Here is a 27,319-nt window from a genome sequence, read left to right as displayed (position 1 = left end):
TTATTTTTTAATAGCGTAATTCCGATGTTGAAAAATAATATAAGATCCGAAGTCATAACTTGATTTAAAATTCAAGCATAATACATTTTGAGGTTCTCGGCGTGCCAAGACCTCGGCACTAATGAGCCATCTCGGTAACTCAGTTTACAATATCCCTTAAGGTCAGACTCCACAACTCGGTAAGGGCCTTCCCATTTTGGGCATAATTTCCCTTGTGGTTCAGCTCGGCTGACTGAGTTTTTCCTAAGAACCAAGTTTCCAGGCTGGAATCTACGGTGTCTGACGCGGGCATTGTAATAGTGTGCTAGTGTGTTCTTGTAGGAAGCTATCCGGGCTGAGGCGAGGTCCCTTCGCTCATCGACGAGGTCGAGATCCAGCTGTCTCTCTTCGTTGTTCACCTCGGCGGCATAGGCTGCCAGCCGAGAGTTGGGGGTAAGGATCTCGGCAGGGATGACAGCCTCGGCTCTGTAGGTCAAAGAGAAGGGGGTCTCTTGCGTGACTGACCTCGGCGTGGTCCGATAGGACCACAGGACACTGGGGAGTTCTTCGACCCAAGATGTTCCAGCTTGGTGTAGTCGGGTCTTGAGGCCATGCAAGAGAGTTCGGTTGAAGTTTTCTGCTTGACCGTTGGCCTGGGGGTGGCCTACCGAAGTGAAATGTTGTTTGATGCCAAGGTTTGTGCACCAAGTTTTAAAGGGGTTCTCGGCAAATTGTCTTCCATTATCTGAGATGATGACCTGAGGTATGCCGAAGCGGCAGACGATGCATTTCCAAAAGAATTTTTGAATTGCCAGCCCGGTGATGGTCCTCAGAGGCTCGGCCTCAACCCACTTGGTGAAGTAATCTACAGCGGTTACCAGGAAGGTATAACCCCCGACGGATCTGGGGAAAGGACCTATGATGTCTGTCCCCCATTGCTCAAACGGCCAAGGTGAAGTGATGGGAACCATGAAATTTGCGGGCTGGTGATGTTCGGGTGCGTGGACCTGGCAGGAAGGGCAGCCGAGGACGAGGTCCTGGGCGTCTTGCCGAACTGAGGGTCAGAAATATCCAAGAAGCAAAGCCTTCTTGGCTAGCATTCTGTGGCCGACGTGAGCTCTACACAATCTTTCGTGGATCTCGTGAAGGACGTGGCGTCCTGTTTCGGGAGTGACACACCTCAACTATGGGCCGAGGTAGGAGCGTTTGTACAGCTCTCCATCGCGGAGAGCGTACCGAGCCGCCTTGCGTTGTATTTTTCTCGCCTCGGCTCGGTCTTCGAGGAGGGCTCATTGACCCAAGAAAAGGATGAACGGGGTCATCCAGGTTTCTTCAGAGTGCACGGGGCAGGCCACCTCTTCCACGTATCCTGGTTCACTCAGGATTTCCACTAAAACTGTTTTGTTGAGGTCAGAGAATGATGTGGAAGCCAGCCGGGATAAGGCGTCGGCTCGCTTATTCTGGGAGCGGGGTATTCTTTGGATTTCGAAAGACTCGAAATACGCTGTGAGTTGGTGAACTTTGGAGAGGTACCGTTGCATGGTCTCATCCTTGGCCTCGTATTCACCAAGAACTTGGCGGACAACGAGTTGGGAGTCACTGCGGACGTGGACTTGCTGGGCGCCGAGCCTGCGGGCCAGCTGGAGTCCAGCAATTAAGGCCTCGTACTCGGCTTCATTATTGGTGGCTGGGAAGCCAAAGCGGAGGGCGTAAGAGCACACTTCTCCCTGAGGTCCTTCCAGGAGCAGTCCAGCTCCGCTGCCATCCCCATTAGAGGACCCGTCTACGTACAGCGTTCACGGGGAAGGGGTGGGAACCTCGGCACTGGCGGAGGTGGACTCTGGACCTTCCGTGAAGGTCAGTTCGGCCAAGAAATCAGCTAGGGCTTGAGCTTTTATGGCAGTGCGGGGCTCATACGACAGGTCATACTCTCCCAACTCGACAGCCCACTTGGTAAGGCGACCGGAAGCCTCGGGTGGCACCAATATTTGCCGAATGGGCTGGTCGGTCCTGACGGAGATGGGATGAGTAAGGAAGTAGGGCTTCAATCGCCGAGTTGCGTGGACTAGCCCCAACACCAGTTTTTCCACCTGAGTGTATCGAGTCTCCGGCCCGCGGAGAGTTGGGCTGACGTAGTAGACTGGCACTTGGGTGCCCTCATCCCGGATAAGGACAGCGCTGACAGCCTCGTCGGCTGCGGCGAGGTAGAGGTAGAGCTTCTCCTCGGGCCGAGGTGAAGCGAGAGTGGGTAGGTGATGGAGATATTGCTTCAGTTTGTCGAAAGCAGCCTGACATTCTTCTGTCCAGGCAAACTGATCGGCCTTCTTTAGCACCTTAAAGAAGGGCAGAGCTTTCTCAGCTGATTGGGACAGGAAACGATTCAGCGCGGCCAGGCGTCCGTTCAGCCGCTGGACTTCTCGGATGTTCCGAGGTGGGGACATGTCCTGAATGGCCTTGACCTTGTCGGGGTTGGCCTCGATTCCCCGGTGGGAAACCAGATACCCCAAGAATTTTCCCGAGGTGACGCTGAAGACGCACTTCCTGGGATTCAGCTTCATCCTCGAGTCTCAGAGGACACCAAAGACCTCCCTCACGTCTGACAGAAAGGATGAAGAAGCGAGACTTTTGACGAGGATGTCATCCACATAGGCCTCGACATTGCGGCCGATCTGATCCTTGAAGAGTCGGTTGATCAGCCTTTGGTAGGTCGCCCCGGCGTTCTTTAGCCCGAAGGGCATGGTAGTGTAACAATAAGTGCCTCGGTCGGTGTAGAACGCCGTTTTCTCTTGGTCCTCCTCACTCATTCGTATTTGATGATACCCTTTGAAGGCATCTAGGAAGCAGATGACTACATACCCCATCGCCGAGTCGACGAGGGCGTCTATCCTCGGCAGAGGATAGCAATCTTTGGGGCAGGCCTTGTTGAGGTCGGTGAAGTCTACACACATTCTCCATCCACCAGTGTCCTTTTTGACCATGACTGGGTTGGACAGCCAGGTGGGATATTGGATCTCGTGGATCATCTTGGCCGGCAAGAGCTTATCGACCTCATCCGATATGGCCTTGCTACGTTCGGGGCCGAAGTGCCTTCATTTCTGCCGCACAGGTCGGGCCTGTGGGTTAACGTTGAGTTGGTGAGTCATGAGCTCGGGTGGCACTCCAACCACTTCATCTGCGGACCATGCGAAGATGTCTCGGTGGTCCTTGATCAGGGAGATCATTTCTTCTTTCAGGGGTGAGGGGAGTCCGGCCCCTATTTGGACCACTTGGTCAGGTTTCGCTTCATCCAAGACCACTAGTTCCACCTCATCCCCGGGCTCAAGCCTGTTGGGCTCTCCTGCCTTCTGGGGGTCGATGCAGTCTATGGAGAGGACCGCTGGCCTCTTTTCTTCTGACCTCAGTGAGGTCCGGGGTGTGACTGCTGCTTGAATGGTGGCGAGGTAGCATTCCCGGGCGGCGCCCACGTCGCTGCTCACCTCAGCCACCCCCGCAGGTGTTGGGAATTTAAAGCTCAGGTGGTAGATGTAGTATACGGCTCTCAAGGCGTTGAGCGTGGGCCGACCTATCAGCATGTTGTAGGGGGAGTCTGCTTTGACCACTGCAAAACTGACAAGCACAGTTCGGCAGCGTGGATGACGCCCGATAGTTACCATCAGGGTCACCATGCCCTCCGGGTGGACGACGTGTCCCCCGAAACCGACAAGGGGAGTTCTAACCGGAATGAGTTGCTCCCGGGTCAGCTTCAAACTCTCAAAAGTTCGGTAGTACAAGACGTCTACCGAGCTTCCAGGGTCAACATACACCTTTTTGACTACGTAGTTGTTGGTGAGGACTTCAATCACAAGAGTCTCGTGATTGCTGGAGGCCGCAGGGACGGTGTCACCGGGGCCATAGGTGATGACCTCGGTCAGCCGAGAGCTCGGCTCGGCCACCTCCATCTCGGCCTGGCGGTAGGTCCGCTTCCGGGAGTTCTGGCTGTCTCCTCCTGTTGGTCCTCCCGCGATGGTGTTGATCACCCCAGCGATGTTGGGGCCGTAGCCCGGTGATCCATCGCGTGGAGGCTGCTTGTCCTCCCTACGGTCTTCGGGACCCCGGCAATGCATGTTCGTGTCCCGTCGGTCGTCTCGGCGGGGGCCCCGGTTCTCCCGGTGGGAGACGCTTCGGTTGAAGCCTCCATCCTTGCGGACGAATTGCTTCAGGTATCCTTGTCGGATCAAATTCTCGATCTCTCGCTTCAGATCATTACAGTCTTCGGTCTCGTGCCCAACATCCCGATGATAGGCACAATAGAGGTTTGAGTTCCTCTTATCTCTCCTCTCCGGAATTTCGGGAGGGTTGCGGCCGAGGTGATTCTGCCTCATCACAGCCAGGACATGGGTCCGGCTCGAATTGAGGGGTGTCAGCTCGGCGTCCGAGATGGACGACCTGCCTTTTACGATTCGATCGAAGACACTCCGGCGGTCTCGGAGTGGGTTTGAAGTGCCACTTGGGCCTTGCTCATCTCGGCCTGTGTCTTTCCTCCTCCGGGGATCTTGCCCCGTACGAGATGCTTGGGCTTCTCGCTTCATGCGATTTACATCTTCACTTCGGATTCCCTGGTCCACTCTTTCCCAGAGCTCCCGAAGTGTATGGGGGTACTGCCGATGGATTTCGGTGTTGAAGATCCCTGCTACTAACCCATTGGTGAAGGCAGCGATAGTTACCTGCTCGTTCTGGTCAGGTATCTGTACATTTTCCTCGTTGAACCTTTGAACGTACGAGCGAAGTGACTCGCCCTGTCCCTGTTGCAGGTTCAAGAGGTAAGCAGAAATCTTTGTGATTGGTCGAGACGACACAAAGCGGTGGATGAACCGGTCTATCAGCTCATCCAAGGAGGAAATGCTCCTAGGTTCTAAACTCCAGAACCACTTCCGGGCAGTCCCGTGTAGGAAGATAGGGAAAGCCCGACAGATCACGGCGTCGGGGACGCAGTAGAGTCGGAATGCGGAGATGAAGGCGCGGAGGTGATCCTCGGGGTCACCTCGGCCGTCATAGGTGTGCAAGTTTGGAAGCTTAAAGTTTGGGGGCACCATCTCCCCGTTGATGTCATCTGTGAAGGGCGGAGCCCTCATGTAGTCAGCAGCTAGGCCTCCGGGGCGCCGAGGTGGGTCTTCGGGCCGTTTCCCCAACAGTTCTCGGGAAAACGCCCTGGAGATGGAGGCAATTTTAGAGGTCGCCTTGGAGGTGGCGCGCCTAGAGGCACTCCGAGAGAGATGCCCCTCATCGGAGTCCTCACCTGAGGGAACCTCAGGAGACTTCGTCGGTCTCCTCTTGGAAGATTCTGCTTTTTCTTTCCCTTGTCTCTTGAGGTATCTCCCTAGCTCCTCAAAAATGTTGGGGTTGTCTGATACGAACTCGGCCATCTTGGCGATGGCGTCCTCGTTGTTGGGCTGGGTCCTTTGGGACCCTTGTTCCTCAGAGATGCGATCTTGCTGGGCTCCCGAGGTTTGCCCAGCCCCAGTTGAGGGAACTCTTCCGCTTCTAGAGCGCGTGGATCTCATTTTGGTAATAGCAGTCTCGTTCCCACAGACGGCGCCAATTGAAGAGGTGATTTTTGGTGGGCAGATAGACCGACCTAGATCAGTTCTCTCTGAGATGAGGTGGTGTACCTTTGCTTGTCCGAAGTGGATGGCGGGGCTTCTCCCCTGGTATCACTCCGACGATTAAGTTAGTATGAGAACGAGAAAGATAATTGTATATGAGAATGAACAGTCTGCTTACTTGTTGGGAGTGTGTGGGGTATTTATAGGGTGAGAGTGGAGGGCAGGACGGAGGTCTTATGTCGGTGGGACCCATGCCCTGCCATTACGGCTCTGTTCCCTGTCAGGTGGCCTGACTCTGACACTGTAGCCGCCTGGACAGGGTGACGAGGAGTCCTTCGCAGTGGTCATTAAGTGTGACAGTGCTTTTCAGATAAAGCACTGATCCCGGGTGATGTCAGGTGTCTTGGCGTCATCAGCGTGCAGCTGAGGTGGAGTTGCCGAGGTCACCTACACGGTAGGCTGGGGAGATGGCCGAGCTTAGGGGGTATGCCCAAGGGCACGGATGAGCTCCGATGAGGGACGAGGTGAGTTCACCTCGGGCATGCGAGATGGCCGAGGTGAGCACCCTCAATAAGCCCCCCAAGCCTCGGTAGCTCCGAGTTAGGGAGGTACCAAGGCTTCCTTGGGCCGAAGTCGTAAAGAGTCGGAGTGCCGAAATTGTTCCGAGAAATGCGGGGACGTGACACGTGGGCAGATCAGCTGATAGGACGTGATCCCTGGTAACCGTCGCGTCGTGAAGTAGTGGGACGTTTCGTGCAGAGGGTGTCAGCTGAAAGGACGGGGCATTAATGAGGAGAGAGGGAGGCGTGCGTTTTGAATTCGAACGTGGCCGTCCTTCCGCATTCTTGCCGCCTCTTCGAATTCCCCCCCAAACCCTTATAAATAGGGGGGGTCCCCCTCACCGCACTTCTCACACCTTTCATTTTCATCTGAGACTTGCCAAGTTCGTGAGCGTAGCCGAGATCAGTCTAGTAGCCGAGATCAGAGCCGAGATCAGAGCTGAGGTCATCAACTTCGTCCAATTCCATAGGCAATAGCAAGTATCCCTCTTCTTTCTTATCTCGTCTTTCACCCATGGCCAAAATGGCTAAGACCCATAAAGAGACCGTGACTCCGAGCTACCAGACCGAGGTGAGGCCGGATCCTGGGGAAGAAGCGACGACGTCCAGCTCGGAAGGGTCGACCCCGAGTTCTGAGGAGGGATCGACCGAGGCGGGAGCCAGCGAGGCAGCCTCGGAGTTGGAGTCGTCCGAGATGAGCGATGGTGGTTCCGAAGTGGGCTATAACGAGGAGGTCGGCGTCGAGATACCACACGACGAGGACGTACTGGAGCCTGTCGCTCCCAAGGACACAGCCAACATCGACTTCGGCAAGATGCCGAAGTTTAGAAGTCGCATCGGAAGAGATAGGGCCGTGAAGGTGATAAACAAGTACCCTTTCCGGTCGGGGTACTAGATTTTACCGCCCGGGGCGGATGACTCAGCCGAAAAGCCCCCCTTGGGCATGGTGGCCATCTATGTCCAACAGTTAGAGGCCGGACTGAGGATGCCCACATCGAGATTCTTCAGAGACTTGCTTCGTCACTTCTTCGTGAGGATTACCCAGCTCACCCCGAACGCAATCCGTATCATTGTAGGGTTCGAGATGCTGTGCCGACATCAGGAGGTGACTCCCTCTGTCGACCTCTTCCGCCGATGCTATACCCTCAAGGCGCACGGGACAGATAAGGGATGGTTTTATGTTGGCAATCGGAACAATGCCATTCCGAAGTTGGTGATTGGTTCTCCCAGCTCGATCAAGAATTGGAAGCGCGACTTCTTCTTTGTGTCCGAAGTGGACTTCCCCAGGGGCTTCTGGTGGAGGCCTATTAAAGCGAAGGCCGATCCCTCCGCTGGGGATGCCAAGGAGGAGGACTTCCAGAAGCTGATGGGGTCGGGACTTCGGATATACAGTCTGGACTACCCCGAAGCCGTGCTAGTTGACGGGGGAATCAGCCGAGCTTTGCTCAGTCCTGACAAAACTCCCTTCACTTCCACCAAACTTAAGATTCCTTGTAATTTTCTTTCATAACTTTGCTTTCACTTCGGCTAAGGCATATGATAATATTTGTTTCTTGTGCAGTGACTAAACTGTCCGACATCGTCGTATCGGGTTCGTCCGAAGTGGCCAAGAGGCAGAAGAGGAAGAGCTCTGACGAGACATCGGCACCTCCGCCAAAGAAGAAATCTCAAAGACAAGATGCCAAGACCTCGGCGGCTAAAAGCACTCCCACCACGGCTGGCCAAAGCAGCTCGGCCACCGCAGCTACGGGGTCCACCTCGTCCGTGCCAGAGGGGGTGCCCCTTGGAGTCGTCACGGCACTTCCACCTCCTCATGGCCGAGGCAAGCAGTTGAAACCCCCGGTCAACCCAGTCTCGGGGACCTCGCTATGGAATCGTTTCCATAGCCCCCCTCGGTGTTTTCCGGGGAGGAGAAGACACACCCCGGCGGGCACTGGTGTCCGAACTGGAAGCTTTCGGTCAACGACAGGTGCAGCCAACCTCGGGTTGCCCAAGAGCTAGTAATGCACTCCCCCCTGCCAAGGGATTTGGAGTTTATGAAGAAACTGTCCGCGGCCGAGATGGTTCAAAGCCTCATGGTGAGCACAGCATCCACCTCAACCTTTGTGGCCGAGATGACACACCGGTACTGTGCTCTGGTCGAGGAGCAGGACACCGGCAAGCTGCAAAATCAGATCTCCAAGTTGGAGAAGAAATTGGCGGTGTCCGAGTCTGAGAAGGCCGAGCTTCAAAGACAGCTTAAGGAGGCCGAAGCTAAGGGTGAGGAGGCCGAGGTTACAATGAATAGTCTTAGATCGGCCCTCGAAGAAGAGCAGAAGAGGGGGGACGAGGTGAAGAAGTCTCATGAGCAAGCCCTCAACAGTGTTGGGGCCTCGGCAGTGGACGCATTTCGGAGGTCTGAGGCCTTCACCAAGGATCTCGGCTAACTGCTCACACCAAACTTCATGTTCGGCTTCACGTCGGATGTGGACGCGGCCGCAGCCCACCTCTCCTCCGAAGCCTTGGAGTCGTTGAAAGACAATGCCAGCTACAATGAGGACTCCAAGGAGTTGTGCGACCGGATGGCCGAAGGCCTCCAGGCCGGAAGGAACTTGGCCGAAGTCCAGAACGAGTTCAACAAGTGGCTGTCCGAACTCGACGAAGTGTTCGAGGAGGGTGAAGAAGTTGGGGAAGACGAAGCCGGAGGGGACATCGACGAAGAGCATGGAGAAGAAATTCACCCCGGCGGAGGAGAGTCCGGAGAGAAGGCTGCCCAGGAGGGAGCCGAGACGGGAAATGGAGCCGAGACGGGGGTCTAGGCTCGTGGGCTTTAGAGGGGTGGCCGAGGTGGAGAGTGCTTAGCAGCATTCCGACCTCGGCCTTGTATTTTTTGTAACATTCTTTTCTGTTGAATGAAAGCCTATTTCTTTTTATCTCAGCACTTTAATTTCTCGCTTTGACTTCGTCCCTTGCTTGTCCCCCTTTATTTTTTAATAGCGTAATTCCGATGTTGAAAAATAATATAAGATCCGAAGTCATAACTTGATTTAAAATTCAAGCATAATACATTTTGAGGTTCTCGGCGTGCCAAGACCTCGGCACTAATGAGCCATCTCGGTAACTCAGTTTACAATATCCCTTAAGGTCAGACTCCACAACTCGGTAAGGGCCTTCCCATTTTGGGCATAATTTCCCTTGTGGTTCAGCTCGGCTGACTGAGTTTTTCCTAAGAACCAAGTTTCCAGGCTGGAATCTACGGTGTCTGACGCGGGCATTGTAATAGTGTGCTAGTGTGTTCTTGTAGGAAGCTATCCGGGCTGAGGCGAGGTCCCTTCGCTCATCGACGAGGTCGAGATCCAGCTGTCTCTCTTCGTTGTTCACCTCGGCGGCATAGGCTGCCAGCCGAGAGTTGGGGGTAAGGATCTCGGCAGGGATGACAGCCTCGGCTCTGTAGGTCAAAGAGAAGGGGGTCTCTTGCGTGACTGACCTCGGCGTGGTCCGATAGGACCACAGGACACTGGGGAGTTCTTCGACCCAAGATGTTCCAGCTTGGTGTAGTCGGGTCTTGAGGCCATGCAAGAGAGTTCGGTTGAAGTTTTCTGCTTGACCGTTGGCCTGGGGGTGGCCTACCGAAGTGAAATGTTGTTTGATGCCAAGGTTTGTGCACCAAGTTTTAAAGGGGTTCTCGGCAAATTGTCTTCCATTATCTGAGATGATGACCTGAGGTATGCCGAAGCGGCAGACGATGCATTTCCAAAAGAATTTTTGAATTGCCAGCCCGGTGATGGTCCTCAGAGGCTCGGCCTCAACCCACTTGGTGAAGTAATCTACAGCGGTTACCAGGAAGGTATAACCCCCGACGGATCTGGGGAAAGGACCTATGATGTCTGTCCCCCATTGCTCAAACGGCCAAGGTGAAGTGATGGGAACCATGAAATTTGCGGGCTGGTGATGTTCGGGTGCGTGGACCTGGCAGGAAGGGCAGCCGAGGACGAGGTCCTGGGCGTCTTGCCGAACTGAGGGTCAGAAATATCCAAGAAGCAAAGCCTTCTTGGCTAGCATTCTGTGGCCGACGTGAGCTCTACACAATCCTTCGTGGATCTCGTGAAGGACGTGGCGTCCTGTCTCGGGAGTGACACACCTCAACTATGGGCCGAGGTAGGAGCGTTTGTACAGCTCTCCATCGCGGAGAGCGTACCGAGCCGCCTTGCGTTGTATTTTTCTCGCCTCGGCTCGGTCTTCGAGGAGGGCTCATTGACCCAAGAAAAGGATGAACGGGGTCATCCAGGTTTCTTCAGAGTGCACGGGGCAGGCCACCTCTTCCACGTATCCTGGTTCACTCAGGATTTCCACTAAAACTGTTTTGTTGAGGTCAGAGAATGATGTGGAAGCCAGCCGGGATAAGGCGTCGGCTCGCTTATTCTGGGAGCGGGGTATTCTTTGGATTTCGAAAGACTCGAAATACGCTGTGAGTTGGTGAACTTTGGAGAGGTACCGTTGCATGGTCTCATCCTTGGCCTCGTATTCACCAAGAACTTGGCGGACAACGAGTTGGGAGTCACTGCGGACGTGGACTTGCTGGGCGCCGAGCCTGCGGGCCAGCTGGAGTCCAGCAATTAAGGCCTCGTACTCGGCTTCATTATTGGTGGCTGGGAAGCCAAAGCGGAGGGCGTAAGAGCACACTTCTCCCTGAGGTCCTTCCAGGAGCAGTCCAGCTCCGCTGCCATCCCCATTAGAGGACCCGTCTACGTACAGCGTTCACGGGGAAGGGGTGGGAACCTCGGCACTGGCGGAGGTGGACTCTGGACCTTCCGTGAAGGTCAGTTCGGCCAAGAAATCAGCTAGGGCTTGAGCTTTTATGGCAGTGCGGGGCTCATACGACAGGTCATACTCTCCCAACTCGACAGCCCACTTGGTAAGGCGACCGGAAGCCTCGGGTGGCACCAATATTTGCCGAATGGGCTGGTCGGTCCTGACGGAGATGGGATGAGTAAGGAAGTAGGGCTTCAATCGCCGAGTTGCGTGGACTAGCCCCAACACCAGTTTTTCCACCTGAGTGTATCGAGTCTCCGGCCCGCGGAGAGTTGGGCTGACGTAGTAGACTGGCACTTGGGTGCCCTCATCCCGGATAAGGACAGCGCTGACAGCCTCGTCGGCTGCGGCGAGGTAGAGGTAGAGCTTCTCCTCGGGCCGAGGTGAAGCGAGAGTGGGTAGGTGATGGAGATATTGCTTCAGTTTGTCGAAAGCAGCCTGACATTCTTCTGTCCAGGCAAACTGATCGGCCTTCTTTAGCACCTTAAAGAAGGGCAGAGCTTTCTCAGCTGATTGGGACAGGAAACGATTCAGCGCGGCCAGGCGTCCGTTCAGCCGCTGGACTTCTCGGATGTTCCGAGGTGGGGACATGTCCTGAATGGCCTTGACCTTGTCGGGGTTGGCCTCGATTCCCCGGTGGGAAACCAGATACCCCAAGAATTTTCCCGAGGTGACGCTGAAGACGCACTTCCTGGGATTCAGCTTCATCCTCGAGTCTCAGAGGACACCAAAGACCTCCCTCACGTCTGACAGAAAGGATGAAGAAGCGAGACTTTTGACGAGGATGTCATCCACATAGGCCTCGACATTGCGGCCGATCTGATCCTTGAAGAGTCGGTTGATCAGCCTTTGGTAGGTCGCCCCGGCGTTCTTTAGCCCGAAGGGCATGGTAGTGTAACAATAAGTGCCTCGGTCGGTGTAGAACGCCGTTTTCTCTTGGTCCTCCTCACTCATTCGTATTTGATGATACCCTTTGAAGGCATCTAGGAAGCAGATGACTACATACCCCATCGCCGAGTCGACGAGGGCGTCTATCCTCGGCAGAGGATAGCAATCTTTGGGGCAGGCCTTGTTGAGGTCGGTGAAGTCTACACACATTCTCCATCCACCAGTGTCCTTTTTGACCATGACTGGGTTGGACAGCCAGGTGGGATATTGGATCTCGTGGATCATCTTGGCCGGCAAGAGCTTATCGACCTCATCCGATATGGCCTTGCTACGTTCGGGGCCGAAGTGCCTTCATTTCTGCCGCACAGGTCGGGCCTGTGGGTTAACGTTGAGTTGGTGAGTCATGAGCTCGGGTGGCACTCCAACCACTTCATCTGCGGACCATGCGAAGATGTCTCGGTGGTCCTTGATCAGGGAGATCATTTCTTCTTTCAGGGGTGAGGGGAGTCCGGCCCCTATTTGGACCACTTGGTCAGGTTTCGCTTCATCCAAGACCACTAGTTCCACCTCATCCCCGGGCTCAAGCCTGTTGGGCTCTCCTGCCTTCTGGGGGTCGATGCAGTCTATGGAGAGGACCGCTGGCCTCTTTTCTTCTGACCTCAGTGAGGTCCGGGGTGTGACTGCTGCTTGAATGGTGGCGAGGTAGCATTCCCGGGCGGCGCCCACGTCGCTGCTCACCTCAGCCACCCCCGCAGGTGTTGGGAATTTAAAGCTCAGGTGGTAGATGTAGTATACGGCTCTCAAGGCGTTGAGCGTGGGCCGACCTATCAGCATGTTGTAGGGGGAGTCTGCTTTGACCACTGCAAAACTGACAAGCACAGTTCGGCAGCGTGGATGACGCCCGATAGTTACCATCAGGGTCACCATGCCCTCCGGGTGGACGACGTGTCCCCCGAAACCGACAAGGGGAGTTCTAACCGGAATGAGTTGCTCCCGGGTCAGCTTCAAACTCTCAAAAGTTCGGTAGTACAAGACGTCTACCGAGCTTCCAGGGTCAACATACACCTTTTTGACTACGTAGTTGTTGGTGAGGACTTCAATCACAAGAGTCTCGTGATTGCTGGAGGCCGCAGGGACGGTGTCACCGGGGCCATAGGTGATGACCTCGGTCAGCCGAGAGCTCGGCTCGGCCACCTCCATCTCGGCCTGGCGGTAGGTCCGCTTCCGGGAGTTCTGGCTGTCTCCTCCTGTTGGTCCTCCCGCGATGGTGTTGATCACCCCAGCGATGTTGGGGCCGTAGCCCGGTGATCCATCGCGTGGAGGCTGCTTGTCCTCCCTACGGTCTTCGGGACCCCGGCAATGCATGTTCGTGTCCCGTCGGTCGTCTCGGCGGGGGCCCCGGTTCTCCCGGTGGGAGACGCTTCGGTTGAAGCCTCCATCCTTGCGGACGAATTGCTTCAGGTATCCTTGTCGGATCAAATTCTCGATCTCTCGCTTCAGATCATTACAGTCTTCGGTCTCGTGCCCAACATCCCGATGATAGGCACAATAGAGGTTTGAGTTCCTCTTATCTCTCCTCTCCGGAATTTCGGGAGGGTTGCGGCCGAGGTGATTCTGCCTCATCACAGCCAGGACATGGGTCCGGCTCGAATTGAGGGGTGTCAGCTCGGCGTCCGAGATGGACGACCTGCCTTTTACGATTCGATCGAAGACACTCCGGCGGTCTCGGAGTGGGTTTGAAGTGCCACTTGGGCCTTGCTCATCTCGGCCTGTGTCTTTCCTCCTCCGGGGATCTTGCCCCGTACGAGATGCTTGGGCTTCTCGCTTCATGCGATTTACATCTTCACTTCGGATTCCCTGGTCCACTCTTTCCCAGAGCTCCCGAAGTGTATGGGGGTACTGCCGATGGATTTCGGTGTTGAAGATCCCTGCTACTAACCCATTGGTGAAGGCAGCGATAGTTACCTGCTCGTTCTGGTCAGGTATCTGTACATTTTCCTCGTTGAACCTTTGAACGTACGAGCGAAGTGACTCGCCCTGTCCCTGTTGCAGGTTCAAGAGGTAAGCAGAAATCTTTGTGATTGGTCGAGACGACACAAAGCGGTGGATGAACCGGTCTATCAGCTCATCCAAGGAGGAAATGCTCCTAGGTTCTAAACTCCAGAACCACTTCCGGGCAGTCCCGTGTAGGAAGATAGGGAAAGCCCGACAGATCACGGCGTCGGGGACGCAGTAGAGTCGGAATGCGGAGATGAAGGCGCGGAGGTGATCCTCGGGGTCACCTCGGCCGTCATAGGTGTGCAAGTTTGGAAGCTTAAAATTTGGGGGCACCATCTCCCCGTTGATGTCATCTGTGAAGGGCGGAGCCCTCATGTAGTCAGCAGCTAGGCCTCCGGGGCGCCGAGGTGGGTCTTCGGGCCGTTTCCCCAACAGTTCTCGGGAAAACGCCCTGGAGATGGAGGCAATTTTAGAGGTCGCCTTGGAGGTGGCGCGCCTAGAGGCACTCCGAGAGAGATGCCCCTCATCGGAGTCCTCACCTGAGGGAACCTCAGGAGACTTCGTCGGTCTCCTCTTGGAAGATTCTGCTTTTTCTTTCCCTTGTCTCTTGAGGTATCTCCCTAGCTCCTCAAAAATGTTGGGGTTGTCTGATACGAACTCGGCCATCTTGGCGATGGCGTCCTCGTTGTTGGGCTGGGTCCTTTGGGACCCTTGTTCCTCAGAGATGCGATCTTGCTGGGCTCCCGAGGTTTGCCCAGCCCCAGTTGAGGGAACTCTTCCGCTTCTAGAGCGCGTGGATCTCATTTTGGTAATAGCAGTCTCGTTCCCACAGACGGCGCCAATTGAAGAGGTGATTTTTGGTGGGCAGATAGACCGACCTAGATCAGTTCTCTCTGAGATGAGGTGGTGTACCTTTGCTTGTCCGAAGTGGATGGCGGGGCTTCTCCCCTGGTATCACTCTGACGATTAAGTTAGTATGAGAACGAGAAAGATAATTGTATATGAGAATGAACAGTCTGCTTACTTGTTGGGAGTGTGTGGGGTATTTATAGGGTGAGAGTGGAGGGCAGGACGGAGGTCTTATGTCGGTGGGACCCATGCCCTGCCATTACGGCTCTGTTCCCTGTCAGGTGGCCTGACTCTGACACTGTAGCCGCCTGGACAGGGTGACGAGGAGTCCTTCGCAGTGGTCATTAAGTGCGACAGTGCTTTTCAGATAAAGCACTGATCCCGGGTGATGTCAGGTGTCTTGGCGTCATCAGCGTGCAGCTGAGGTGGAGTTGCCGAGGTCACCTACACGGTAGGCTGGGGAGATGGCCGAGCTTAGGGGGTATGCCCAAGGGCACGGATGAGCTCCGATGAGGGACGAGGTGAGTTCACCTCGGGCATGCGAGATGGCCGAGGTGAGCACCCTCAGTCGTTCTCATATTTCTTTTGCAGTGCTTGTGTCCTGGATTCTAGCGGATACCCTCTTCGAGGTATGGCAGTTAATTAGTTGAAGTTGCACGGCCAAGTAATTCCACCTCGGCTTCACAAACTTAGAAACTGGGGAAGTTTAGCCAACGCATGATTTGGTGGACTTGCAGAATCTTAGAGGAAGAGTTCTTTCATTTCCTCGCTTTAATCCACACTAGCTTGTTTCAGACGTATGCACTCGGCAGTTGATCACTTTTCCAAGCCTTCTGAGACGTTGAAAGGCTTGATTCTTTTGTATGAAGAGTTAAAATAACGGGGTTATATAAGGTTGGAATTTCATTAGCAGAGGGTATTGTTAAGTTTGATTCATGAAAACAGTCCCAGCCCCCCCCCCCCCCCCCCCCATTATTACAAGCAACTTCAGAGTTTGAAAATTTCTTCGGCTACCCAATTTGTTTTAATCCCTCGGTTGAATATTTGTCAGGCCACTTTTTTGATTATTGCTGAAGGAAATGACTAAAGCCCTTTACCTGATCAATCTTCTGCATCATGGAGCTCGTGTCTGTTTAATATTCCTATGTTAATTATTAGTAATATGCTTAGAGGATGACAATTGGAAATGGGAGGCCCCTACCCTACCGGATGGAAAACCTCACTTGCTTGAGAGTCACAAATGAGAGGGGGTCTAACTTAAACTCAAGCATCCTTTGCATCCCAGCAAGCATAAATCAAAAATTGGATTACTAAAACTAAATTATGTCATTCTTGCAGGGATTAATGATCTTACTTAAAAATTTAAGAAAGCAGTGTCAGATCCTCATTTATCTTTTAAAACTGATGGCAAATCGTTATGCGCTTACCAGTCAAGAACTAGAAATATAATTACACCATATGTCATTTAGATGGGTTTTTTTTTTTTTTTTTGCCTTCCTAGATTCTCCATTTGGAAAATGCATCTAAAACTTCCTCGAACATAATATAGAAGTATTAATATCATGAGCAAATCATGACACCAAAAGAAAGAATGTGAGAGCTTATGCTTCTTGTCGTCCCCCTTTCTTTCCCCAATAAGATGGTATTAGCATGATTTCTTGACCAAGAAAAGGATAAGCACAATTCAGTAGATGACAAAGTTGACGTCCCAACTTTCTGACAAAAGAGACCTTTTAAAAGAAATTGGCTAATATACTAATTACATACTCGAGTAAATTAGATTAGACAACCTAATTTCTCAGAAAACAAAATATAGTCTTCCTGTAATTTTCACTCCAACAGACCAACAACCAAACCCCCAACCCCACTCTTTGCAGTCATCTCCTCTGGCTTTGGCTTGTAGAGTATCTCAAACTTGGAATTGGTCAGTCGTTTTCCATTTAGAAACTCTGTTTCCGTCAAACCCCAAACCACATATGTTTTTTCAAACCTTGCTATGCTTTAAAACTTCATGTGGAGGCAAAGCCAAGCAAAGCAACAAACAAACAACAACAAATATTCAACAAACAATACATCACATTTGCAGCTCCCTGCTTCTTGTGTATCAATACGCTTGTGCCCTGTCTTTCTCTCCTCTCCTTTTGTTTCAACTTCCCTTCTTCAAAACCAAGCCAAAAGGCCGCAAAAACAGGTGCAGATTCTTGTTTCCATCTCAAGTCTTTTTCCTTCAAACAACTCTTCTCTGCCAAAAATAATATATATAACCGCCTGTAAACCTTACATGTCTAACCAATATGCTAAGCAAGGTTAGGTGACTGATAACAACCCTTAAAATAACCTTCCTTTTACTGTATCTCTCCTTCATGGGTTTTTGCAATTGAACTCAAAAGTTCTTCTTGGGCCATTGCCTGATGAGGTACTAGCAAGCTTGTGATTGAGGGACGTACCAGAAGTGGGGGGAGACTTTTTTTTTCTTTTTTTTTAGTGCAGCATTGTGTTCTCTTCTGGTTTTTCTGTATTAGTTTCCAGAGCCACAATGCAGCTTCATATATCGCCGAGTCTCAGGCATGTAACGGTGTTACCAGCAAAAGGTTTTAAAGAGTTCATCAAAGTGAAAGTTGGATCAAGAAGATTTTCATATAGGATGGTCTTCTATTCACTTTTGTTCTTCACATTCCTCCTCCGTTTCATCTTTGTGCTCACGGCTGTGGATAATATCGACCGAGATACCAAGTGTTCATCAATTGGTACATTTCTTTCCCTCTCTCTCTCTCTCCATACACACACAGAAGACGAGAGACGTGCATCATTTAGAATAATTAAAACATGAAAAACACTTGAGGACCCGACAAGGCTTCAGTTTGCAAAATTAGAAATGAACCCAAATTTTGTACGTTACTGAATGCCTAGATTTCAGCATTAACGTTAAACTCTTGATTCAAAAGCCAATCCAGGTTTTGCCGGGACAATTAATAGACAGTCAGTAATGTTGCCAAAAACAGAGACATTTCACATGGAATATAGTTGTTTTTACATTCTTGATACACCCACTGGAAAAATATCCTTTGTCTAGAGAAAAGATATGTAAATTACCGTGGTAGGGTGAACAGGGAGTTATTGCTGGTTATTAGATTTGCCATTCAGTAGTAGCCTAATCAGATGCATGAAATCTCAGCAGAACCCCATTAAAATCCCCGGTGTTAAATTAACCAGGTAAATTGAAAAAAAGAACAGAAAACTATAGTCACACAAATTTTTTGTACCATGATCTAGAGAAGCAACATGCAACAGGTCGCCCAGATTGGTCATAGGCATCTGTAGAATGGTTAATCCTGGCAATTGAAGGTACCATTACTGAATGGTTGATGAGAGTATGGCGTCAAGGAAGTGCCATAAATGGCTTTTATTGGTCATAATAACCCGTAATACTACATATTCATATTGGAAGACAAATATTGCCATCAAATTGGCATAATGTAACAGGTTTTCCAGCACTCCATTTGATGTTCTTTTAGGAATGGCAAAAAATCGCTGAATACCAAGTATCAGAGCGATTTTACTGCAGTCAAATAGCATCTGGAACCTAACAATCAGGATCCACATTCAATCATGCTGCCATAAGATGCTCCTCCTTTCACAGATACAGCTAGAAAAACTATTTGGATTGAAGATTATTTAGAAAATGTTTTTGAATTATTTACTATAACAAATTTTATGTGAAAGAGGAGGGTTGTTGGACAGATAAAAAGGTGGTGGGAAAATGTGATTAGGGAATAACATGTAATGTTTCCAAATAATATGCTTTCCATACAGATATTAATGCTTCTGGCTATCAGAATACAGTGTTCTTTCTTCATCAGACTGATGGTAAGTATTGCATTACCTTACAACTTTATCTTGCCATTTTAGGTTGCTTGGGGAAAAGATTAGGACCAAGGATTCTTGGAAGAAGAACTGAATCAACTGTAATTCCCTAACCTTTCTTTTGTCGAGAGCATTATATGCTTACTACTCCTATGTTCTGATCTATTAATTAAACTTTTTTTTTTTTTTTGTCTCTTAGGTCCCAGAAGTGATATATCAAGTACTAGAGGAACCTGTAAACCAAGATGAGCTACAAGCAGGGCCCCAGATTCCTCAAACACTGGAAGATTTCATGGCTGAAATAAGAGATAGTAGACCAGATGCAAAGGCATTTGCGCTGAAGCTTAAGGCTATGGTAGTGTGCTCCCTTCACATCAATCAACAATCTACTTAAACTTCTGTCAGAAAAGTACATTTCTACGTATCAGCTTAACAAAGCTTAAAGAGCTTTTTCTTATATCCCTTTTTAAAATTCCTCAACTGCTAGTATCTGTAAAATCATGTCCTGAATAGTTCAAGCATCAGAAAAGTTTCACAAGTAATACATTTATACGTATCAGCTTAACAAAGCATAAAGAGCATTTTCTTATATGCCTCTTCAAAACTCCTCAACTGGAATATTTCAGGTGAAGTATCAGCAAAGTTTCACAAGTAAAATATCACCTATGAAACTAACACCGCCATTTTGATAAAAAACAAGCATCATGCCATATTCCTAGACTAGGGCAGAAAGTTAAACCAAGGCACATAATGCAACTAAGGCGGTATTATTGAGCCTCTAAACTTCTGCAGATTTGCATCTGACTTAACAAATGGAAGCTTCTTCAAGATTGCATTGTTTCTGTAATATTATTGATCACCAAGATGTAATCTCATCTTTCTCCTAACTTCGTACAGGTCACACTCCTTGAACAAAGGACAAGAAGTGCAAAAATTCAAGAATACCTCTACCGGCATGTGGCATCAAGTAGCATACCAAAACAGCTGTACTGCCTCACACTCAGATTAGCAAATGAGCACTCTAGCAATGCCAATGCTCGGCTCCAGCTCCCATCACCAGAGCTCATCCCTGCCCTGGTTGATAACTCATTTTTCCACTTTGTTCTTGCCTCCGACAATGTACTTGCTACCTCAGTTGTTGCATCATCACTTGTGTACAACTCATTGCACCCTGAAAGGGTTGTCCTCCATATAATCACAGATAGAAAGACATACTCTCCAATGCAGGCATGGTTCTCATTGCATCCTTTGACTCCAGCGGTCATTGAAGTTAAAGGGTTGCATCATTTTGATTGGTTGACAAAGGGGAGGGTCCCAGTGCTAGAAGCAATGGAAAAGGATCAAAAGGTGCGGTCACAATTTAGGGGAGGGTCATCAGCTATTGTGGCAAATAACACCGAAAAGCCTTATGTCATTGCTGCAAAGTTGCAAGCGCTCAGTCCCAAGTACAATTCACCAATGAATCACATAAGGATACATTTGCCAGAGGTAAAGTTTTTAATATCTGACAGCCTGTAGCCTAAACTTCACAAGACCTATGGTCTCACAACTATCAACTTAATTGCAGTTGTTTCCCAGCCTCAACAAAGTGGTCTTCCTAGACGATGACATTGTGATTCAAACTGATCTTTCACCTCTATGGGACATTGACATGAGGGGGAAAGTAAATGGAGCAGTGGAAACATGTAGAGGAAGGGATAAGTTTGTCATGTCAAAGCGATTCAAAAGCTATTTGAACTTTTCTCATCCACTAATAGCAAAAAGTTTTGATCCGAATGAATGTGCATGGGCCTATGGCATGAACATCTTTGATCTTGAAGCTTGGAGGAAGACAACCATAAGTCAGACATACCATTATTGGCTAGACGAGGTAATTAAACTTCAGATACACCCTTAGCATGCCTATGCTCTTATTGTGGAAAGGTCAAAGGTACTAGAGGATATCTTTTGCATTCTGAATAAACAGGTGACTATTTAAAGAATTGGAAAATTATCCTAATTGCTGAGAGAAAGATCAGACATTCCTTGGACTATTAAAACAATGAGGAAGCTGAGACTCAAGCATTTCCTAATTTTCCTTTTTCCCCTGCAGAACCTGAAATCAGACTTGAGTTTGTGGCAACTAGGTACATTACCTCCAGGACTTATAGCATTTCATGGTCACATCCATGTTATTGATCCCTTCTGGCACATGCTAGGACTTGGATACCAAGAAAATACAACCATTGAGACTGCTGAAAATGCTGGTGTCATCCATTTCAATGGCAGAGCGAAGCCTTGGCTAGACATAGCATTTCCTCAACTTCGGCCGCTATGGACCAAATATATTAACTTCTCTGACAAATTTATCAAAAGCTGTCATATTAGAGCATCTTAGATTGGATTTGACTTTTCCGACCAATTTGTAAATGAGTGATAAAAACAGGATCACCAATTCCCTATGGCAAGGTGATTACATCTTGAGTTTCAACTCAATGACTTCTTGTTCCTAAAAATTTTGTTGTTCAAAGAATATTATATATTTCTTTAGTTTTTGGGAAATACGATACAAATTTTATCACCTGCAAGGCCCTTCCCAACCCCTGCACAGTCACCATCTCCCCGATTTTTATGTTTTCACCTATTACTGCTCTCGGGAAAAAACCAAGCTGCAAGTTTGCATTCTTTTATTGACTGCAAGATATGAAATCAACATCTCATAAAAACTCATTTAAGAGCATACACTCGAGGAAAATGAACAACATAAGAAAGGGAAAGAGGGAGGGTGGGGTGGGTGGGGGCATATACTATCAAGTGTCAATTCAACAACAACAAGCGCAAATCATCTGCGCATTTTTCTGTAAATCCATAAAATCACAACTTTTATGCTCCACAATTCAAGCACTTGACAAAACTCAAACTTCAAAATCACAACCAAATACCTAATACTCAATCTATAACAATGTGGAAGTGGAATATTATTACTTCATCAGCCATGAATGTAACAAACATTTGAGTTCCAGAAATGCACTCACTTTTTCCCAGTTGCATTTGACATAAAATTCTTCAAGAACTTTGCAGACTTAGTAATTGGTGAATTGATAGCCATCAAATTATACAAAACCGTCTCAACTTCAGTATTTGATGGCCGAGCTTTAAAGCTGGAAACCACCTTCATTTCTCCATTTTCTTCCACAAAAACGTTCCATCTCTCACCACTTAATACCCCATCCTTAACACGCTTAAAAATAACACCTTTTCTCTTACTCAAGATCCCTCTTACCTCCAATCCCATAAAAGAATACACCACTTCAAAAGAACCAACAAAGCTACTCAATTCACCAAAATCACTCTCCTCCTCAAAAGCCCAGCCGGGATTGAAAAGCACCACTGGTTTAGGATAAAGATCGTCAGTTATTGTCTTCAAAACCGCCAACTGTGAAGCCTCTGGCGCCAAAAATACTGCCACGTCAGCAGAACTCAAAGTTCTTGTTTCCTCATTGTATACTGATGAAAGATCAGAATTTTCAACAAGAATATATCCATTCTGAGAGTCAAATACTTCATTGGCAGCTTCTTTCAAGCTTTGATTGGACCAGAAAATAAGAATTTTGACACTTGTGCCTTTTCGTTTGATGGGCATATCTCCAAAGACTTGAATAGCGAGTTGACTGAGTGAAGAAGGTGAGTCATCAATGACTGGAATTTCCATCCGAAATCTGGGCTGCTTTAGTTTCTTGAGTTTTCCCGCGAGTTTGGGGTTGTTCAAAGGCTTCTCCAACGTGGAGGCAAGACAAACCTTGGCCTGGAGGATGGCCTCCTCTTTGGAAGTTGGGGGAGTGGCTGAAGAAACTGAACACTTTGGGGATAAAGAGGGTGTTCTTGGTCTATGATGGGGATTTAGGGGAACAATGAAGAGAAGAGAATGGTGATGCTGCTGTTGAGTTGGGGCAAAGGAAATGAGAGGGAGAGTTTCGATTTGTTTGTAGCTGAATGGAGTAATTGTAGCTCTGCTAGCCAGTGATATACTCATTTTAACGAGAATGGAAGCCGTTTTTAAGGTGCTAGTATTTCAGTACACCCCGGCAGGTTGAAGAAGAATCAAGAAAGTATGGGAAGCAACAAAGTAGATAAGATTGCATGGAAAAAAGCGGCAACCTCAGAATACGGGTCCCAAACAGAAGCCATGAGGCACAGGACGCCCATTTGGCCTCGGGGTTGTGGTCTTGACTCTTGACTTGTTCAGGACCTTCGGGTAGCGTTTGACGATGGAGGATTGCTGGGATAGTTCCGCTGCAAAAACTACAGCCCTTTGCTCGACACATCCCATAGCCTAAAAGGACAAAGGAGGATTCAGCCCCACTTCCGGGCAACCAGGTGCTCATTTGATCCAAGGAACTTCCTCCTTTTTCGTGTAACTCATATGCGCAAATCTCACCATGAAGTCCATTACTGTTGGAGCCCAAGTATTTTCCCGAAATTCAAAGCCGGGATTACTTATTAACATTAACATGCAAAACCAGCAGTACTGAAATTTCAAGGAAACGAGAGTCTTTAGCAATCCACCAAATCCAGTTACATTGTCGAGCAAAAACTATTACAGTCGTGAAATGCCAAGCTACATTAAGAACTAGATCACAAAGTTGGAAGCACTATGCCAAGCTACATTAAATTGAAGTCCATCTAAGCACTTGCTTGCAGTTGGAAGCCTTTAGCCTCTGGCTTAGGCAACTGGTGGGCGAAGCACATGATCCTGTGAGGTATCAACAGCAGCAGGAGGCATAAACTGCCACATGGCAACTCCAGGGTAACTGATGATGGGTACCAACTTGTTCCCAGGTGCTTGACCCTGAGCAGCAAATGGTGCAGGCATGGTAGGAGGTGGCATGAAGCTAGCTTGGGTATTCACAGTCTTCAGTTGTTGCTCCAGCTTTTCCTTCTCACCCTTTAGCCTCTGCTTTTCATCCCGAAGCTCATTCTTCTCAGCCTACACAAGTCAATCAATTGCATGAAAGACCATAGACTGTTAATAGGTGCATTACAGCACAGAGAAAAATGAGCTTCTCAACAGCACAAGTTAATCAACCACATATAGACCATAGACTGACAATAGGTGCATTAAAACGTAGAGGGAAAAAAGAGGAGAAAGCATTGATCTGATTTAAGGTCAGCAAGCTTACATCCAAGCGTAGAAATGGGGAATAAGGTGGGGGTGGAGGGGCAGGGCGAGAAAAAGACAAAATAATGGGATAAAGAAACGCTCAACACTGGTAAGACAAAATTTTACCTTCAGTTCTTTAATCTTCTCCTGAAGACTTAGATTTGAGTCCTTCAGCTTCTGGGCTTCAGTACGCAACTGAGTCACAATTCGAACAGCATCAACCAGAATGGCAGCCTTGTCTGTTTTGGGAGGCCTTTCAGGATCAAGCAGAGCCCCCAATTCCACAAACCTGAATGATGGATTAAGTCTTTGTCAGAGACTTGGTAGAAAACGGTGAGAAGCGTAGAATAAAAGATATCAAGGGTGCGCACTTGTCATTTAGCCTATCTCTCCGTTGTTTCTCCCTGCATGCTTTGGAACTTGTTGAAGCGCATGATTCAGTTCTTAGCCTGCAATAAAGGTATTAGGAAAAAGTGACGACCAAGTAACTCGTGGGTTCAATAAGAAATCTCTTATCCAACAGCCTTCCAGCATATATTTGTGCTCAGTCCATCTTCTTCCAATCACAGTCCAGAAATGTTAAACTAACCACCCCAGTTTAAGCTTTAATAACCTAGAATTTCACTTAGCTATTGCAAATAATATGTCCCACACTAGGTTAAATGCTAATATAACCTACAATAGCAAAAAGAACCAATTACAGCTACTAAGCAACACTTGGGAACCAAAATTGTCTTTAACATCTAATTGCAATAAGATCTGTTCCAGTACATAAAATTGAGCCATTCAACTTTCATTTATATGCACAGCCAATAATTTGTAGCCCACAATCCAAACTCATTCTCTTGTCATTTCCCACATCTCATTTGCTTAGTGCACTCATTTCTACTACTGACTGTCACTCAATAGCAAAAATGAAAAACATGAAATATGAGCACTCCAAAGCAAGGAAAAAGGAACTTTCCATGAGCATGCTCCTTTTAATTTTATCAAAAAAGGAGAAAAGGCAAAGAGGAGAAGAAAATAAATGGTTTTTTTCCTTTTTTGTTTTTGGGTTGGGAAGGGGGGGCGGGGGAGGGATCTCACAACACTCAAAAGGCTCTTAGCTTGGCTAAATTTACTCCAAATCCCACTGAAGTAATTATAGATTCAGTATCAACTTAGTCGAATGGTGTAATATAAACTTCAGAACTACTTCACCGTTTTCTGGAGCCAGTTTCCTTTGGGCCATCTGAATCCCCAAGCGAGCCATCAATCTCCACACTGAAAATAGATAAACAGGAATATCAGCTGAAAGATGCAAGAACTTTAAAATAAAATAAAAAAACTCATGCAAGAATAAAAGTAAGCAAAACACGCAATAAGCTCAAATTGTAGTTCTCTGTGGCTGCTCCAGCCAGGGTGTGACCAGCTCTCAAAATGTTTTTTATTTTTTTTTTTATTTTGGGGGTGGCTGGGGGGAGGGGGGGAAGGCGGGGGAAGAAATCATGCACAACACAACAGAAGGCAGACACCACACAGACAAATGGAGAAGGACAGTAGAAATCAATCACTCGGTAAATACCACTGAACACAGAAAGCGGATCCATACCCTGTGGGCAATATCACCTCAATCCCTCCAACATAATAACAAATTCTTAAGTCAGAAAACTCTAACTTCTCTCCCTGATACGTTCAGTCAAATGCAAAAAAGTTGGCCACCGAGAAAAAGGTAAATGTTCAACTTGCAATATGTCAGTCATATTATCATAAAAGCTAAAATCCAAGCAATCTCTTTATGTCAGACCTGAAGCCTCAGAATCCAACTTTTATTCTTCTACCAGTTTAGCAGATATATTTCCTAATTACTGAAGTGAACAAGCAAAGAAATATTTGAGAGCAACTAATTGCAACAGAAACATCAAGCGAAGTTCTTCTGGAAAACTTGCGTGATTACCTTACCAGGAAATGCCAATTATGTCAGTAGGAATCAACTATAGTAACTTTCTCCAAAAAGACTTTCAAAAAAACCAAGTTTTTGCAAAATTAGAGTACAAATTCACACAAAAATTCTACTCATCATTTTTCCTACACGACACTTCTAAAGAATAAAGAACTAATTTTCAAGACATCAATGATCAATACCAATTGGCACTCCAGACAAGGAGAGGAAGTAGGAATTTTTATTTTTTTTTTTTTTTGTGGGGGGGGGGGGGGGGGGGGGTGGTGGGGTTTGGGGGCGCAATCAGAAATCAGCCACTGCCAAAACAGTGAAAAAGAATTTGATAAAATTCCTCAAATGCCAAATGAGAGCCAAAAAGGAACCCTAAAGCCTTAATCTTTAAAACATGAAATTTTCAATCTAACCTTCTATCACAAGAATATCCTGATTTCAACACATTAACCATCAATCAAAAAAACATAAGAAACAAACACCCGGCAATAGAAACATATAAAACACCACCAAAACAGTTTAACAAATAAAATAAAATAGTCAGTAAAAGTCAAAAATTCCGAATGCGAGCCAAAACAGACCCAAAATCATAGTCTTTACAACAGGAGAGAGGCAAATTCAAGACCAAACGAGTATGCATGAACACCATGTCCCCCATTCACTAACAAAAGAAAAGCACTTTCCCACAACAGAGATAAAGAGTCCATAAATTCTGAAAGGGAGCCAAAAAGGGACCCCAAGTCCTAATGATTGCAGCAAGATATAACGTAAAACCAGAGCAATTGAGGTATTGGACAAAGCCCTAGTCCCCAGTTCAGAACAAAACCAACAAAAAGCCCTCAAGTCAAAACACAGAAAAATTAAGCAGGATTGAAGGGTTTTTCAGCTATACCTAACATTTGATGAACCATTCAAGGTCTGCACGGGCCAATTAAACCCAGAAGCTGAAGCTGGAAAATTCCCATCAGGCACAGCAATATCTTCAAACCCGTAATCGTAAAGCCAGTTGGTGTTTTCCGGGGAAACCATTTCCGATCAATTCCCTGACACGAAAATGTTTTCCGGTGGAAAAAAGAATATCAATTGTTGAAGACAATTAAACAAGACTGATAAGGGGCTTTATTCTTTGTGTTTTTTCCAAATATGCGTGGGGTATGATGGGGATTGGGGGTAGGCGAAATTTTGGGGGAAATCAGGAATTATTTTAGTTTTGAAGCGGGGAAAAATGGAATCTGACGACTGATGAAAATAATACTGGAATTTTTTATTACATAGCCCCCCAAGAAAAAGAAAAATAAGAAAAAAGTGGCCGAAGAATCCTACGTGTACTCAACTACACGTATGCTGGCGTGTTTTTCGTGCGTGGTTTACTGTCGACTGAAGGCGACTTGGGCTTCTCGTCATTTTAAGTGAATTCGATTCAATCCACGGACTTTGCTCATTGGGCCCAAAGGCCAGTTTCAAATCTCCGTTTAAGCCCGCTTGTCCAAATGTTTAGTTGAAAAATTCAGCGTATGCTCATAGTTGAAGATTTTTATTTTTATTTTTTTAAGTATAAGTGTGAAGTTGCGAATTTAAAATTTTTCATTTACACTCTTTTTTCCGTATCATCCAATCTATACTTCTCCTAGCTAAAGAAATTAGTTGCTTGTAAGGTTGTACTAGGTACAAATATGTTGCAAAAAATGTAAGAACTATAGTACTCGGGTCTACAAGATCATAAAGTGTACCATTA

The 27,319-nt window shown here is 48.2% G+C and overlaps 3 protein-coding genes across 3 annotated transcripts; 1 reads left to right on the top strand and 2 right to left on the bottom strand.

Annotated features, from left to right (window-relative positions):
- The first annotated feature begins 16,806 nt into the window (after window positions 1-16,806).
- On the top strand, window positions 16,807-21,071 carry LOC140006751 (probable galacturonosyltransferase 12). Its single transcript, XM_072049252.1, has 6 exons — window positions 16,807-17,394; window positions 18,557-18,612; window positions 18,711-18,866; window positions 19,409-19,999; window positions 20,079-20,381; window positions 20,604-21,071. Exons 1-6 carry the CDS (start codon window positions 17,184-17,186, stop codon window positions 20,886-20,888), a joined length of 1,602 nt encoding a protein of 533 aa, XP_071905353.1. The 5' UTR covers window positions 16,807-17,183; the 3' UTR covers window positions 20,889-21,071.
- Window positions 21,072-21,311: 240 nt separating this feature from the next.
- Window positions 21,312-22,899, bottom strand: LOC113688945 (uncharacterized). The gene has a single exon (XM_027206772.2). The coding sequence runs from the start codon at window positions 22,521-22,523 to the stop codon at window positions 21,522-21,524; it is 1,002 nt and encodes a 333-aa protein (XP_027062573.2). The 5' UTR covers window positions 22,524-22,899; the 3' UTR covers window positions 21,312-21,521.
- Window positions 22,900-23,024: 125 nt separating this feature from the next.
- On the bottom strand, window positions 23,025-26,838 carry LOC140006753 (transcription factor ILR3-like). Its single transcript, XM_072049253.1, has 5 exons — window positions 26,477-26,838; window positions 24,852-24,914; window positions 24,023-24,100; window positions 23,778-23,940; window positions 23,025-23,477 (listed from the first exon to the last, which is right to left on the bottom strand). Exons 1-5 carry the CDS (start codon window positions 26,611-26,613, stop codon window positions 23,214-23,216), a joined length of 705 nt encoding a protein of 234 aa, XP_071905354.1. The 5' UTR covers window positions 26,614-26,838; the 3' UTR covers window positions 23,025-23,213.
- Between the last annotated feature and the right edge of the window lie 481 nt (window positions 26,839-27,319).

Source organism: Coffea arabica, chromosome 5e (assembly GCF_036785885.1).
Source record: "Coffea arabica cultivar ET-39 chromosome 5e, Coffea Arabica ET-39 HiFi, whole genome shotgun sequence".
In the NCBI taxonomy this organism is placed as follows: Eukaryota; Viridiplantae; Streptophyta; class Magnoliopsida; order Gentianales; family Rubiaceae; genus Coffea; species Coffea arabica.
This window is presented reverse-complemented; position numbering and strand designations above follow the sequence as displayed.